This window comes from Centrocercus urophasianus, unplaced genomic scaffold (genome assembly GCF_019232065.1).
Source record: "Centrocercus urophasianus isolate 14NV4802_14NV808 unplaced genomic scaffold, USGS_Curo_1.0 seq_2, whole genome shotgun sequence".
Taxonomy (NCBI): domain Eukaryota; kingdom Metazoa; phylum Chordata; class Aves; order Galliformes; family Phasianidae; genus Centrocercus; species Centrocercus urophasianus.
Window position 1 is genome coordinate 8,991,027 of NW_024884755.1, and position 17,046 is coordinate 9,008,072.

The following is a 17,046-nucleotide window of genomic DNA, read 5'->3' on the forward strand; positions in this document are numbered from 1 at the left end:
CTGGGGCGGGAACGGCGCGCGCCGCGAGCGGGCGGCTCTCCTCAGGCGGGCGGCGGCGCGGGGCGGGGAGCGGGCGGTGCCGCCTCCATGGCGACAGATAGCTGAGCTGTAAATGGGCTGCGGGGCTGGCTGATTTCGTCGGGTTGGCACTGATATTTTTCAGAGCCGTTGCTCTACTTCGAGAGCGACAGCTAATCTGTTGTTGGGCTGGTTTTATTGCTGCTGAAAAGTTTCCACCTGCGGCTAGGCCATTGCTGAGAGCTTTGAGTCGGTGACTGCGACGCTCGCATCAGCCGTTGTTCGCGTGTGGGACTTGGAGCTTGGTTAAGGAAAATGGCGCGATCCGCCTGAGTGCGCTTGGGCTCCTGGGCCGCGGTTAGCTGAGGCTGCCCTCCGGCTCATCCCAGCACACCGCGGGTCGTGGCCTGGGATAAGCAGCAAGAGCTGCCAACGGGCCTTGGCTGCCGTTCTGCTTCCTGAGCGGGTGTAGCGCTGACTGCTGCGCCCAGATCACGAGTGGAGTGCGCCAGGTTGATGTAGGAGCACTGCTGTGGATATTTTCATTTTACATATTGTATGTGACTTCAGTGAGCTAAGATAAAGTCTTAGTGTAGGAAATACTCCTGCTTGTTACTGCCTTTGGTTTTGATACTAATAAAGCAGTGCAGTTTTGGCTTAGTGACGGTAGGAAGGAGATGGTTTGTATTGGATGTCAGATGTGGTTATGTAACGTTATCTGGTGATCTCACTGCCTTTTGGCTGATGGCAGAATTGGCAGCCTGCTGTAAGCAAAATCTGAGGAGATTTACTGCAGTAAATGGCAGCACTGGGTATATTTGTTTTAATTGTGGGTGGGTTCTTTGAGCAATTCCACACTGCCATCGTAGGTCACTAGGTTGCTGCAAAACATTAACTTTGAAAGGCATTGGCATAACACAGTAGCTATAAATACTGTCCATATGAAATAGAGCATTTCTAAAGGAAGGCTCTGCCACGCAAGGCTGTATTAAACTCTGTGTCAGATGATAGCATAAAATTTGAAAGCTGTAAAATTGTGTATTTTTAAATAGCAATAAAAAGTTATTTAACTTACACTCTGTACAGTGCTACAGACACTGCTGATTTCAGCAAAAAGAAAATGCTTTTTCCTTGCAGTTGTGGAACAAGAACAGGGATGCAATAAAAAATGGAAAATCAAAAGGTGCAAAAAACACAATGTGGTAAGATACCTGAAATCATTTTCCTTTATTACCTAAATCTATTTTACAAAGCTTTAGTAGGTTGTGACAAGACTTTCCAAGGAGGGTGAACTGTTAGAGGGAAATGTTCTTTTTGTCAGATTTTAAAATTCTTGCCTTGTTCAAATGATAAATACTGTTACCACAAAGTCACTTTCCTGCTAATATTTACCCATGTTTTTCTAGTATTGTAACTTTTTAAAGAAACCCACAGCTGTGCAGGTGCTTCAGATATACAGTATCTGCTGCTGCCAAGTTACTAAATGGTCATTAAATGAGTCATTACGTTATAGCAGAAGTCTAAGAAACAAGTTATCATTATCATTTATCTCTTTGGGGTTGTATGTAGTTGCCCCTTTTCCCAAATGCTTTGTATTAACCTACTGACATAAGCACCTGAGTCAAGGTGCTGCCTCTTGTGCAAGTGTTTCAGTCTTTAAATAAACACCAGGTAGCAAGCCTTGGCATCTAGCTTAATCCTCCTGGATTCTCTTGGTAATGCACTCAGATTATCATGACTCTGTATTATTCGCTAAATATACTTAATGCATCTTGCAAGTGGAAAACGTACTATTTAGTAACTTATATCCCATTTACTAACAATTATTGATCTTTACAATAAGGTAACAATGAAAGACCAGAAATATTAAAATGAGGCTGCCTTTTTTAGCAAAGCAGTGTTCAAATAACTAACTATGGGTCATGATCAAATCACTGTAGATAGGGATGTCTATAGTGGGATGTAGGTTATGCTTGCTATGTATAGATGTATAAAAGTGCTTTTCTTGTGCTTTTTTTTTTTTTTTTTTTTTTTTTTTTTAGATTACATATCCATGCTATGTTTTGGGAAAGTTTTACTTTAATACAAAATGAATTTATATGAAGAAAAGATAACTCTTCATGTGAAACTTCCTTTTTTACATTTAGATATGAAAACAGATTTGAACTTGCTGCTTGAATGCCTTAAATACCAGATGGACTGCCCTTCATCCCAGAAAGAGGCTTTGATCACTATTTATTCAATTTGTCAACAAAATAGTAAGAACCATTTTTCCCTTGGAAACAACACAGTCATTTTCATTTGCAATGTATATTAAGAAATTGGTTGTTACTGTGGGCAGAAAAAAAACATTAGCCAAAGGACTGGAACTGTAACATCTTAAGATTTTCTTCTTGCACAGTAACAAAAATAAAATTATTTTTTTTTCTTTCCTGTTATAGGTGAAGCTTGTGAATATTTACGAGAAATTGGTGGTTTGGGGTTTATAAATGATCTTGCAAAGTCAAGTGCTCATGGCATAGTGAAGGAAGCAGCTTTATTTACACTAGGAATCATAATAGAGAGTAATGGTAATAAACACTACTTCGTGTATTTCCAAGTTGGCCGTGATAATGTTATACTGTGCTCTGTCCCTATCTTTTTGCATCAAAATTCATGTTACAGAATAACAAGTTAATGTGAAAGGCGGCAAATGTGTTGCTATTTCACTGACCACCCCAAGGTTTGAAGAAATGGGGTTAGGGTTAATACATCTGTCTCTATGGGATTTATGTAGCCAGCTTGTCTGTATGACAACAGGCAGCTCTGCTTCCTCATTAACAAGTGTAATGACATGCAGACTGTTCCAAAGTTTGCCTGGGACTGAGGTAATTTAGAACTGATGGCAGGAGGAAGCCCTGAGTCCCTTTGTAGGCCTGTTTTGACTCTGCTCACCGTGTACTGGATACAACTGAGCATCTATTTACTGTATTAACAAATTAATTAATGACTGTGAATAGTTTGCTTTAGGAGTTAATGGTTTTTGTTTTCTGGTTTCAGTTTACTGCCAACAAACTTTGTGTTCTTCTGCATTATTTGAGGACCTCATTTCATTTTTAATGAATAAGGATTCTGGTGTGAACTTGAAAAGAATGTCTGTTTATGTCATCTTGGCACTGGTTTCAAATAATAGTAAGTGTTTTTTTGTTATAACACATATTTTACTCACATTTTCTTTTTATGTTTTCCACTGTGTGTGATGGAAATTTGGAACACTTAGTCAGTAATGTTTTTGTAAAATCAACTTATCAGGTTGCATGTAGATCAGACGTAGCTGCAGAATCATTTAGGTTGGGAGAGGTCACCCATGTAAGTAAAATAAATCTAAGTAAATTGTTGCTCACTGGGATTTCCTTAAATAGAAAAAAATATTGTAGTTTAACAACGTGATTATAGTTTTTAAAAAATTAAACCAGTGGTTTCTGACAATGTAGAAAAAGTTAAGCATACAATAGAATTGCATTTGCCAATGTTTGTGTGATCCTCTGTTGAGAGGGTTGAATATGCTTAGGGAATGGAGGACTTAAATGCAAGTTAGATTTGACACTAAGATTTTGTTGCATTCTGCTATGTGTTCACTTTCAGAACTTGGCCAAACCTATGTCAGAGAAACAGGCTGCATTGATCTGCTGCTGCAGTTATTCAGGTAAACAAACAGCTGCTGTTAAAGCAGGAAAAGCAATAGAGCAGTTAGGACTTGTTTGCTTTGTTTTCTTAAACAGAACAACTCTTTCCACACCTGAGCTGAATCTGTCAGATGAAAATACAAATGGCTGCTACCAGCTGTGGTGTTCAGTCTGTAGCACTCTCTGTGCCTGTGTTAACAATCCTCAGAATGGTAAGTGCTGCTGTTTAAAAACTGTGGTAAATTATAAGTTTTGTTCTCGTTTTTACTGTTCAGCTGAAATTGCACATTATGCTTGGATTTGAGGTTATTTGTTTTTACTTTCCCAGAAGCTAATCAAAAGATTTGCTGTTCAGTCTTTCCGTATGCAAAAGAGTGGCTAGAAAGTTGCATGGAGCCTGAGATAGTTCGTCCTATTTGTTCATTTGTTGGCCTCACGGTTGCAAATAACTGTAAGATAAAACTTTAAACAGCTTTTATTTTGTGCACTTCAATACATAAATGTTTAATTCCCTATTTTTGTAAATTTCTGCAAGTACTTTTGCTGCCCTTACGGCGATCACACTGAAAACTAGATTCATTGGCTTTTTCTTACACTGCACTGGCTGCCTAAAAATACAAACGGCCTCATTGGTTACAATTTAGAGAGGTCAGTAAAAACAGTTTGTGGAGCTTATTTTACAAATATGAGTGATTACTGCATCTTGGAAAACAGAATGTAGGTGGAACTTGGGCATAATGTTCACTGTTTATATGTATGTGTTTCATGTTAGGGCAATTATTGCATTTCTCAGGATAAACATAAATCCAACTTCAGTTCCTTTATGCGGGTGTAAATGATTAAAAAGTGCGTGGAAAAATAGTGATGGCCTAATTAAGAAAATGCTAAAACAATTTGATACGATTTGAGACTTGTAGTATTTAAGTCACATTTTTTTCTGTTCTCACTAAGCCCCCGTGCAGAAATATTTTGTTTCTATTGGAGGACTGGACACCTTAGCTCAAGTCCTCCTCAAGCTGATGCGTGATGATTCCTGTCTGAGTCACCCTAGCACGAAGCTTGCAATAGTAGTAACAAAGACTCTGGATGCCTGCATTGCTAATGACTGTGAGTGGAAAGACTGCTGCCACTTTCATATCTGATAATTCTAAAATGCATTTTATTCAAGTCTAGTTTGAGAATGTGGTATGAATGGATATAAAAGGCAATTAAGTATATCCAGATCCAGTTTGTATTGCAGAGTCTGTCAAATTCAAGTTGCTTGTGGGAATGGTTCTGTTAATCTGAGGTGGGATAGTGAAATAAACATTAGAAAATTTACACTGAGTACAAAATTAAATTGCTGGTGCTAGTTGAACGTGAAATGTGGTAACCTTGGATCCTGGAGTTAGAGCTGTGCTTCTGCAGGCCTGTGTCTGTACTAAGAAGCTGCACAAGCTCAAGCACGGAGCGACATGAATGAGAAATGTGAATATAGTTCCTGTTGTGTCTGCAAAGCATCGTTACGTTGATTTACCATCTGGATGGTGATAGCTCAATGAGGTCTTTGTGTATTCCATCAGAAGGCTTTGTGAAATGAGTCTGAGTCAGAGTGGCCATGATTTAGTGTATTTCATGCTTCTATCTCAAGTCTCTGACTAAAGTTTCAAAGACCTTAAGAGAATATACCTGCACTGGTTTTGGGCCTAGTTTACAAGAAGTTGGTATGTGACTGGATTAGGTGTCAGCATGCACATAGTAGCAGTTGCTGTTCCCAGTTTCTGGTAAAGAGGGAACATCTTGCTGAAACATTCCTAGCTCCTTTTGTAGCAGTTCGGTTTTGGAACCAATGAAGGATGAGGAAAAACTCAGCAGAGGTGTACAAAACTTACACATTGCAAAACTCTCATTTGTCAGATCGACCACATCTCTACTGAGTACAGTTCAGAGGAAAGGGCAGTGCTGGTTATGAGGAATAGCACACATGGAATTACTGCACCAGCAGAGGTGTGGTAATTCAAACTGTTGAAATGAAAGTGAGACAGAAGTGGGACTGCTTTTGGAGGTCTGCTGACAGTGCCTTTGAACATCATATTTGAATGCTGCCTGTTTGTTTATTATCTGATAGATTTCTTTAAATTATTTTCAACATGATAGCTGCCATGGCTGTTGTTTTGGCGAAGTATCACACTGTGTCAGAACTGCTGAACCTACTGTCTAATGACACTCTGGATACGGGAGAAAAAATGAGTGTTATTCTAACAATTGGACACTGTACTGAAGTCTCTGGTAAGATTTTCTTCTTCTTTTTGACATATTTTTACTGAATTCTCATACATCAGCTACTTTAATGGTATCATTTCATCAAATTTGGTAACCTGGGGGAATATTCTATTAAATAATGTAATTTAATATTCAGAAAAGTTTACTTTCACCTCTAAACTTTAAGACCTGTTAACTCATAGTATGTTTGAGAAAAGTAAGCTATTATGTAAGAATTCAGAGCTGGTTTTAGGGATCACAGGGTAAAATTCATCTGAAAAATTCTACAATTCATTCATTCAGACCAGAGGTCAAGAAATACAAAGCATAATTCAAATATTTTAGACCACAACTAAATGGGTACAAATGTCTGGTGTGTGATTTGACTTAGTCCTTCGTCATGTTTCTTACAGCAGTTTTGAACTGTGATCAAAGCATCCAATGTGATGTAGAGTGCTTCTGCTGCAGCCTGGGTGACAGGGTCATTACAGCATGCTTGTATTCTTAGTAAGAATCTTTTACAATTAGTTGTTTTAGGATTTCCCTGGAGGTTACTGGTTTTTGTTTCTAAAACTGCTTGTCAGATTAAGCGTGTATGAGGTTGGAACGAACTGATTTTCATTATAACTTCCTATTTTAGAAGAAAACCAGTGTGAACTGCTCAAGAACAATGGTCTTCCACTTATGATTCAGGTACTAACTGAGTCTCAGGATGAGGAACTACACAAAGCTGCTACTTTCGTGCTGCAGAACTGCAAGCAAATGAGTAAGCTTGAATGAGTGCTTGAAAAATCAGAGAGATGGTTTCTGTATTTAAGTTCTCTGAACTTTCTAGATTGTTTTAAGTATAAAAGCTTTGTGTTCTTTGTACTCAAAGATATTTATTTTCTGCATGAAAGTTGTATGTTGCCACCATATAATAATTATTTTATAATTTTATTATAAATTATAAAATATTTGTTAAATAATTCTAATTTTGTTTTATACAGCTAAACAATTGTCCTTGAAAATAAATGAGAAGTCCCTAAGTGTGAAGAATGCAGAAGAGCTGGAGGTGGACATGCAAATCAGAGAAAGAAATCAACGAAACTACTGGAAGAAAGCAAAAGACATTCTGCACAGAATAAACTTGATTGAAAAAGAACATGAGGAGATTAGCATGTTTATGGAGGTAAGGTAAAACTACAGATTTTCTGAGTGTAAGGAGCTATAGGAAATAAACCATTAAGATAATTTCATTGTGAGCTAGGACATGAGAGAACATTGGATGTATGAGAAACTACAACCTGCAGCTTTTGCTGTTATTGCACATAATGCATACTTAGAAATACGAACTTAGAAGTGTGCAGTGCAATCAGGAAATGCAAGCATTTGTATTCTTACGAGCTATTTTAGTTGATTGTAAAATCAGATTTTCTATGAAGTTGAGATCATTTAGGTTGGAAAAGCAACAGCTCGATTTTCTTTTAATTGCTGATCATTTTTATTTGTAATCTTAATATCTGCATGCTTGAAATGTCCATGATTGTACTGTTGTGACAGGATAGCTAATGGACAAATGTGATTACAGAATATAATATTGTTATCCCATATTTTCTTTGTGCCGTGTAACTACCATGGAACATGGTATCTTTGATTGTGGAGTAGCAATTTTTGTGTTACTTGGCTGGATCTTGAGGTAATCTTAGACTTTTCAAGTGATGTGTATTAGTAGCAAATTATTTCAGCCTGGTACTATGACTTAATAACTGCCCTTCAACTCTTTTGGTAGCTGTGCTGTTTTGTTGGCTCTCAATCAGTCAGGAGTTAAACTGATGTATTTTAGTTAATCTTGTTAGTAGGTTTATTCAGCATTTTTAATAGAGCTTGTTTAGTCATTAACAAATGCTTTTCAATTAAGGAAGGAGCGGAAGGAAGACCGTTTGACAGGAGTTCATGGGATTTTGATGCTTCAATGCTGGCTTCTGAAGTGAATCCCAGTGATACAAAAGCATGTATAGAAAGAACATGCAAAGAATTATGTGGTCCACAGTTAACTTCTAAGTTGGGTGACGGAGTTCTTGCTCTAGCTGCAAATTCTTCTGCACTGACTGAGAATCCAGTAAATGCTTCTGCTAGAAAAAGTAAACAGAGTGATATTCCACGTTCAGTTTATGCAATGCAGTCAGACACTGCAATTCAAAGTCGTAGTGTAAATGAAAAAACAGCAGGTGAAAAAAGTCAGTCTGTTCTTCAGCTAAGGTAGGTATCTTGCATCAAACCAAAATTAGTAAGTTGCTCTTGATTATCATTTCCTAATTGAATGTCAGCCTTTTCAATTATTGCTTCCTTGCTTGGTCTTTTGCTACAAGTGAAAAGCTGTAAATGTTTGTTGTCCAGCAGGAAAATATTCTATGCAAGTGTTTTTGACATCAGAAACCAAAGATTATAGAGTCTGTAGTACCATCATCTGTAAAGTCCTTTTTTCTCTTAATGATAGGATTCTGGTGGTGAGTATGGAGAGCCTGTAGCAGGCCACATTCCAATGCCTTAAGCCTAGTGGTGAAAAAGCATCCATAGATTGTGGCCTTCAAATTCTCACGTTTGATTAGATGAGGAATTGACCTGTTGGTGTGGATGAAACCAAAATACTTCTGTCATGTGCATTTACAAGGAGAACTGCATTTATAGACCAGTTCTGCAAGAGTTTGCATTTTAATGTCTGTGAATTAAGAAGAAAATTTTGGTTTTCTTATGCTTCTCTTCCTTCCTTGCTCTTCCTCCATTCCTCTGCTAAGTGGGAAGAAAAAGATGTGTACGGTTACTTTGCTGTTCTCTTGCTTTGCCCGCTTGTCTCACAGAACGTTTGCTCTCCTGTTTTCCTTCTCACAGTCATCTTTCTTACTGATAAAGAAAAAATTAATGACAATTTGCAAGAATAATTGTGGTACCATGGCAACGTGTTGGTTGCATAAAAGTAATTGCTACATTGTGTGCAAACTGTAGCATTCTGCCAACTGTGGAAGTTTAATGTGTACTAAAATGTGACATAAACCAGAATTGAAAATGACTCTGGAAACCAGCACTTGGTAAACGCTGTATTCCTGATGCTGGAGCAGCACTGCAAGGAATGCTGATAGCAGACACTTGGTAATATGCTGCATGCTTCTTGCTGTGTAACTTGTAACTTATGGGACAAATAGAATAGGTAATACATAGAATTGTTTTGTTTTTAGAATTTTCTTTGATTTTTGTTTAGTGTGGTTTTTGTTTTGTCTCCGAAATTTGTGTATTAATGTATAGTTAAATGTGTTTTAAAATTTGTTCACATTGTTAATCTTTCTAGGAAAGGCTTACTTCAACAACCAGGGAAGACTATTAAGCATATGAAATGGGCAAGCATACCAGGTACAAGTAGCTAAATGTATTCTTATTTTTAGATAATTTTGTTCTTAACTTTTAATGCTTGCTTTTATCACTACTTTTTATCAAGTGTGAAATCTAATTAGATGACAAAATACATTATGTATATTCTGTAACTGTTAGAGTAATTTTGGAATTCTATATTGCGCACAATTTTACCAGGAGAGTTTGTTCTGCTTTTATTATAATACTTTTTTTTTCCTTTCTTTTTTAACTATTCAAATGAATGTCTTACAGATAAATACTTAAAGTCAAGTCTGAACGCAACCTGTACTGAAAAGTATAAGCCCTTAATAGAAAATGTGCAGGGGAACTGCTTTTGTACTGCGCTTGTAAGAGCAAGGGTAGAACCTACCTGTGGGAGTGATTTCTGCCTGAAGCTCTCCGTGTTGAATGCTTGTAGGATGAGGTTTTTCAGATTTGCACTGATCTTCTTTCTCTGGGGTATTTATTTCAGAATTAGGATCTGGTCAGTCAAATCCTTACTCATAATGTAGTTTACCATTAATTTATAAAACCATTCATGAGTTTACTGTTTGTCAAAATGGTAGCTTTACAAGGGTCCAAGCTGATCTCCGCGTACAATTATTTAGATAGAGAAAAGCATTATTCCATTATATCACACTTTGAGCATCTGATTCTAAATATTGATAATGTTCATATGACTTCATTAAGCAGTGTAAGTTTACAGGTCTATTTCGGTCTGTTCAAGTTCAAGCGATGTGCTTCATTAGGAAATTAAATGTAATTATTCTGGATGTACGGCAGTGTCAATATGCCCATTGAACAGAAATTTCTGAAGTTAAAGTTTTCTGCTGTTATGCCAATTAAACTTTCCTAGTAATCTACTAATAGAAAATACAACTGAACATTGGTATGCTCATGTGTGATTTCCACAGAAAAAGATAGCTTGCATTTTCTTCCTAATGTTTTTTTCTTCCTACTTTAGACCAACATTCATTCTACTCAGAGATAACCAAGGAAGAAAAAATTAATTTGATTACAACTGCATCCCTTAAAATGACAGACTTCCTGTGTTTGGGTAAGTAGCTCAGGTCTTTCTTTGCTAAGTTCAGAAAAGAAGAATCAAAGAATCAGCAATTCAGCAAGTAAACTTGGCATTACATAAATTACTTTTTCTGTAATTTTATCTGCTTCCTTTCCTTTTTCTGCGTTTAAAATAAAACAAATGTTGACATAGAGCTAACCTATTCCAATTTTGTTTAATATGTCTTTCCTCAAGCTTAGAAGAGCATATTGTAGCTACAAGAATACTTAGGAGCAGCTGTTTTCTTTTTCTCTTTTTGGAAAGAAGGAGGGGAAAAAATGGAGCCCTGTTCAGTTTATTTTTGTATTCATCTAGCTAAGCCTCTAACTATTATGCAGTTCTTTTTTTTTTTCTGCCTTACTGCTGTTGAGTGCAGACAATTCTGAGACGTGTAATGAAACTTGGACATTAACTGTAGATCACAGTCAGCAAAATTCTGGATTTTACCATCCCTGTTTTCTTCTAGGTTGTACAACAACAGGACTGTCTTTCAATAGCAGAACTTTTAGTAAGATGTTGCAAACTTGTCCATACCTGTGCGGCCGTCACAGAGTCATTCTGGAAGCTGAAGAAAGATATAAAAAGAAACTTCAGAAATCATGTGGCTCTAACAGAAGACATGCAGCTTATGAGAGTAATTTGTTTTTTACTAACTGTCCTAATTCTTTTAAGCTGCGTTTTGAGTTCCAGACTTGTTTAGCCTGATTCTGATCATGCTGCTCTTGTAAGCTCACTTGTTTTGTATGATTTACCAGTAATCCTGCCAAATGAGGTTGGAGCTAGTCACTTCTGTTTTGACTTGGTGTTTTTGAATCTTGTACTTGCAATGAAGATTCACCACTGCTTCAAGCAACGCTGCCGGAGTTTGTCAAATATTATTGATAGAAGAGAGTATATGAAGCTGAAATAAATGTGAATGGATGAACCTTGTAAGAAGCTTGTTTCGTTCTAGTATAAACTGGCAAAGGATGTAAGAGGCCTATAATTATTAATCATAATTTTAATTAAAAGTACGTCTGCTATTTTATGGTTTGAAAGAGGCATTTGAAAAAAACAAAAAACAAAAAAACAAAAAAACAGTTTTCTGGCATTTTTAATGGTGTCCCATTTGATCTTTCTAGAGATAGTGCTGACTCCAGTGAAGAAAGGAAAACTGCTAGTAGAGACATCTTTAAAGAGCAAACAGGATAATTTCCAAAGTAAGGCCTTAACTTGGAAGTTAGTGCAAAAACCACTTATCGTCTGAATAATTCTCTTCCAGGGCTTCACCACGAGAGCTTGTGGATAGGAGTTATAATAAAGTTCTGTGGATGCTGTCATAAAGCTGTCAGACAATGTATGTTCTATAATTGTGAAACTATTACACTACTTAACAATTAAGTTTTGTGGTACATTGTGGAATCCTGCTAGGATTTCTTTTGTGCCACCTGCTATTTTTTGTTTTGTTTTGGTGCTTAAGGTGTGGAAAGGTAGTGGAATCAGAGCACAGTGCATCTGTCTGTTCTTGGATTCGACATAATTCTGTTGTACCGTTAAAGCTGTGTTATCCTATCATACCTGCTTTTGTTCCTTCTTGGAATTCTGACAGGCACTTGAGTTTCTATGTGCTACATAGCTAGATGTGTAAAACTTCAATTATACAACAATACTGAAACAAGTATCGGAAAAGTATCAGAAAGCAAGCTATCAGAAAATTAAGTAAATAAGGTATTTTTTACCTGTCCTGCATTATGAGGGGTTGAGTAAGATGTTAATGACAAATGGAGATAGACAAGTGAGGATGAGTTCCATCAGTTGCCCCTTCAAAAAAAACAAAACAAAACCTGGTTATCTTGATAATGCACAACAACTGTTCATTTATAAATAGTGGAGTATGTATCTTTTAAAATACTCTGTAGCACAGTGAAAAGTAAGTTTTATTAACTCTTTTCATTACTCTGCAGATGCATATATTATACGTCATTCACAAGGAGTTTTCTTTAGAATCTGGTGATTCTGGGTACATGCAGAGCTTTGCCTACAATCATGAAATAATACGTTCATAGAGTAATAACCAGTACTGTCTCTTAGCGTGGATGACTGGAAGTTGTAACACAGGCTAAAGCAGCTCTCTAAATCAGTACTTAAATTTTTGAACATTCATTTTACTTTTTAAAAAAACAAAACAAACATTCCCATTTTGAAAAAATCAGCCCACCCATCAGGGATTCCTTTTTAGTGATCTCTTTCCAAAACTTCTGTTTACTTCATTATTTAATTTCTGGTAATGGCTAGTGGATGATTTTTATTTTTTTGAATCAGATTCAAAACCAACTAATTTGGCTATGATGCTCATGAGAATTTTAAAAAGCTTTTCTGAAAAGAACAGTTTATTTCATCTAAGAACCCATTACACCAATATATTACTTCTAGCAATTAAACATTTTCTGAAGTTAATTGGATTTTTCAGTCTTTCCTCAAAAACCAGGTGGTAACACGGCTCAGAAGATATTGTAAGTTTTAGTTCCTGAAATGTTACCTGTGTGTTGCTGCTCCGTTTTTTTGAAAGTAAAATACATAATGTTTTGTTGTTTTTAAGGTATTCTTTTGACTCCAATTAGAAAAAGCAAACCCAATACTTTGAATAGATATCAGCATAATAAAAATACTCGGTTATCTGAAGAATATAACTTGCAACCAACATATGAAAAATGTGAGTATCGCCAGAAAATTAGTTCTGTAACAAGCATAGCTGAAAGATCAGGTTTTACCTTTTGTTCAGGGCACTGAAAAAAGTGTCCGTGCTTGCTGCTTGGAGACAAATGGCTGAGGATTTTAATAGATATTCTTGTAGCTTCAATCATAAGACTACTTAAGCTTATTTTAACTTAAATCCTATTGTTTTGCTACTCCAGTACCTAACTAATTCAGACATGTTAATGCCAATAATGAGAATCTAATGAGAAATAGATATTAGTAATAAGGCAACATGTGCGTATCCATGTTCATTAGAGGCAACGTTCCTTCCCAGCACAAGAGTCAGGCTTACAGTCGAGTTCAGTTAGTTCAAAGTGGCCGAGGGTTGGCCTTCTTCACAGTTTCATAGCCTTCCAAAAAAGGCAAGATGCAAACTTGGAGAGAAAGAGGGTGTGAAAGAAATGTGCAGCCATGAATGCCAACGGTTAAAAGAAAATTGTCTATGTTCACTTGATGAAGATGAGGTTACCTGTGTGCAGCCTTATACACTTGTCTTTATCTTTGTAAAATCACTGAAAACTGTGTAATTCCATTTGAAGTCACCTTTAACAGGAGCCCAATACCTAAGTGAACCATATTAAATACAGATCTTTTCCTGCTGATTCTACTGCAGTCATAGTGGCATATCCCTGAAACAAGTTAACTATTTTTCTATTGTTAGTTATTTTCAAATAATGGAACTTTCACAAGTAATGGAAATGGAAGTATGCTTATATCCTGAGCTTGTGAAAGTTGGCACAGTATAGAAATGGTACACATCTAAAAGAAATAGCTGTCCTGACTGGAAAACAAATACTGAGAGTGTAAGTTATGTAAGTGCAACAAAAATGCAGCATTTTTCTGTGACATTTGCCTTTATTTGAGTAAATGGGTGACAGTGAAGAAAAGGCTGAACACAACATGTTTGAAAAATGTCATTGTATTGACAGTTTGCTGGCAACGCAGTTCTCAGTTAGTTCTGAACAATAATGCATTCCTTCTAATGTGAAATACTATGTAAGTTGGCATGATTTTTAATTACACCAAAATAAATGCAGAACAGTGAGAAATGTTACCTGGATATAAACACAAGAGCTTTAAACAAGAGAAGAACCTGAAAAAATCTCACAGATGAAGAAATTAATGATATTTTAAAGAGAGTAAAATAAATGGGTAATCACTGGAATTTGATTTTGTGGTGCTATGCATTTCACAAAGGATGAACAAATGCTTGTCTTTCTGAGAAATACAACAGGTTACAAGTCAATGTCAAACTTTCTCATATCATATGCAAATCATATGCACTATCAGGTCATTTTTTGAGCTTTTGTTCCTGATTCGCTTGCAAAGAAACATGGGATGAAAAATTGGCAACCTGTGAGCTGATCTTTGTGCCATTTCACTGCTGTGCACACTGAGGTTTTGAATGGTCTCTGTAAACTAATCAGTTTTTATGCTTATGGAGAACAAAACTGGGAGGCATTAGAGTGGCACCTGATAGGGTACAAAGGGTTTCAGCTGAGGGCTGGATTAATACCCGTGTTTGCTAGGAAGTGGATATGTTCTTGGTTCAGTCAATTGGTGAGGGTCTGTGAGATTTTCTGTTGTAGTTTTTGCTTTGTTTCATGTGTATGCTTCTTACACAGAGGTGTGGTTTATGGATGGAGTAGGTAACGTTACTGCTGTACTCTCAGTAAATGTGGGGGGGTTGGTGGCAACCATTTATACTCTGAAATCTTTTCTAAAAATTGTACTGCGTTTTGTGATAATGGTTGTCTTGATATTTTTATCTCCCATCTTGCAGAAACAAGAAAAACAAGGATCATCATCAAAGTCTTTCAAGAGAATTTTGGATTTTAATACATGAAGTTGAAGAACAGCATTGTTAACAGTGAGGTACAGTTACTACAATTCCAACTTCTAGAGAATGAGTTTAGATGAGTTCAGACCCATGTTTTGTACTGCTAACATTCATAACAATTGTTATGCTTTGCAGATTTCAGTTAAACTGTAAGTTTTTCTAGCACCAATAAAGCTTTTACCAGTAAAAGTTACTTTTAGTTTTTAAAAATGTAAACTTCTTTGTAAACTTTTGATCGTGACAATTAATTTGGCTTTGTCTGAGCATTTTTAGTTTGCTTCATCCCATTTGCAAGAAAAGGCTTATTGCCAAAATGCTAGAAGCTGGAAAGAAGCAGTGTTCTGACTTCCTCTTCATCAGTGAAATTAGCAGCTGAAGGACTTTGTCATGGGTTTGGTGTGTATGGGAAAAATAGGGTACACTGTCAGATGTGTAGGAGAGATGCAGCCAGGTCAGCAATTCAAATTAATGGAAACGCTTGAGTGAGCGTGGAGGTGATAAAAAAAAAAAACCTTTCTAATGATATCGAAACATTTATGATATAAATGCTACCAAGTACTGAATTGGAGAATGCAATTTGTTACTCAAGAAATCTACATACTAGTGGAATTTCTGTACACAAGATTGGGTACTTTTAGAGAGGACAGTGGTAGAACAATCTTTTCTATTCTTATCTGCAAATAATTTTGTGTGAGACAAGATACGTCTGTGGTGGAAAACACTAAAAGTATGTTTGAAAACTGCTCAGTATAGTGGATGAATCTTAAATGGGTACACAGAATCACACAGAATCACACACAGAATCACCCGGGTTGGAAGGGACCTCAAGGATCATGTAGTTCCAACCCCCCTGCCTAGCAGGGCCACCAAACACACACATTCAGATCAGGTTGCCCAGGACCCTGTCCAACCTGGCCTTAAACACATCCAAGGACGGGGCATCCACAACCTCCCTGGGCAGCCCGTTCCAGGGCCTAACCACTCTCCTTGTATAGAACTTCCCCCTAACATCCAACCTAAATCTTCCCTCCTTCAACTTCGATCCATTTCCCCTAGTCCTGCTGTTGTCAGCCCTTTTGAAGAGTTTACTCCCCTCGTGGGTGTAGGTTCCCTTCAGGTATTGATAGGCTGCAATGAGGTCACCCCGCAGCCTTCTCTTCTCCAGGCTGAACAAGCCCAACTCCCTCAGCCTGTCCTCATAGGGGAGGTGCTCCAGCCCCCTGATCATCTTAGTCGCCCTCCTCTGGACCCTTTCCAAAATCTCAATGTCTTTCTTGTACTGAGGGCTCCACACCTGGACACAGTACTCCAGATGGGGCCTCACAAGAGCCGAGTAGAGAGGGACGATCACCTCCCTGTCCCTGCTGACCACCCCTCTCCTGATGGAGCCCAGGATCCCATTTGCCTTTCGAGCTGCCAGAGCGCACTGCTGGCTCATGTTCAGTCTCTCGTCCATCAGGACCCCCAGGTCCTTCTCTGCCGAGCTGCTCTCAAGCAGTACAGGTACTAGGGTACAAGTAAATGGTAATGCAGGGCTTGTGAAAATGGCAGAACTTAAAGGTGGAACATTTAGTATGTGGTTTATTTGCAGTATTTCTTGACTAGTATGGATGACTTGGATGATATTTGTGGACCTACATAAAATACTGCAGCTGTGAATGACGCACAGTGTAACTACTGGTAAATTTGATTTCATTTTATGGTGGGACTTCTTTGCTTGTTGTTCAAGTTGGTGAGCAGAACCACTGTTTCTGTTAAGTTCATAATGTTTACTTAATCTTTTGGGAAAGCCTTTGTGACTTGTTTTTCTTTTTTTCCATGATAGCCTTATTATTTGAATTCTGATTGTTAGTATAGAATGGCAAAAATGTAGTTACTTTGCTGTGGGCTTCCACAGCGATGTAGCTCAAGTGCTTGAAAACAAACCTGAAGAGGAAGCATCAGATGATGCTAATATAATAAATACGTCTTTTAATGGTTTTCATCTTTGGCACTTCCTTTTTCTTACTCAAATGCTCAGGCAGCGGTAAAAATGCCTCGAGTCTGTCTTGTCCATCCTCTTTACTCGAGCTGTGCAAGAAGGGGGCTGTGAACGT

At 37.4% G+C, this 17,046-nt stretch overlaps 1 protein-coding gene across 5 annotated transcripts; it reads left to right on the forward strand.

The window, feature by feature from the left end:
• The first annotated feature begins 84 nt into the window (after window positions 1-84).
• TERB1 (telomere repeat binding bouquet formation protein 1) lies at window positions 85-15,143 on the forward strand. 5 transcript variants are annotated; one of them, XM_042821318.1, is made up of 18 exons: window positions 85-574; window positions 1,156-1,220; window positions 2,166-2,276; window positions 2,460-2,588; window positions 3,058-3,189; window positions 3,643-3,703; window positions 3,780-3,895; window positions 4,635-4,790; window positions 5,820-5,951; window positions 6,565-6,690; window positions 6,914-7,095; window positions 7,825-8,165; window positions 9,250-9,311; window positions 10,276-10,368; window positions 10,841-11,008; window positions 11,496-11,573; window positions 12,953-13,066; window positions 14,894-15,143. In XM_042821318.1, coding segments are annotated over exons 2-18 (2,037 nt in total). In that variant the 5' UTR covers window positions 85-574; window positions 1,156-1,186; the 3' UTR covers window positions 14,896-15,143. The 5 variants fall into 5 exon arrangements, with proteins under 5 accessions (XP_042677252.1, XP_042677253.1, XP_042677251.1 ...); XM_042821319.1 differs by having other exon boundaries at window positions 85-536; XM_042821320.1 differs by having other exon boundaries at window positions 92-108.
• The last annotated feature ends 1,903 nt before the right edge of the window (window positions 15,144-17,046 follow it).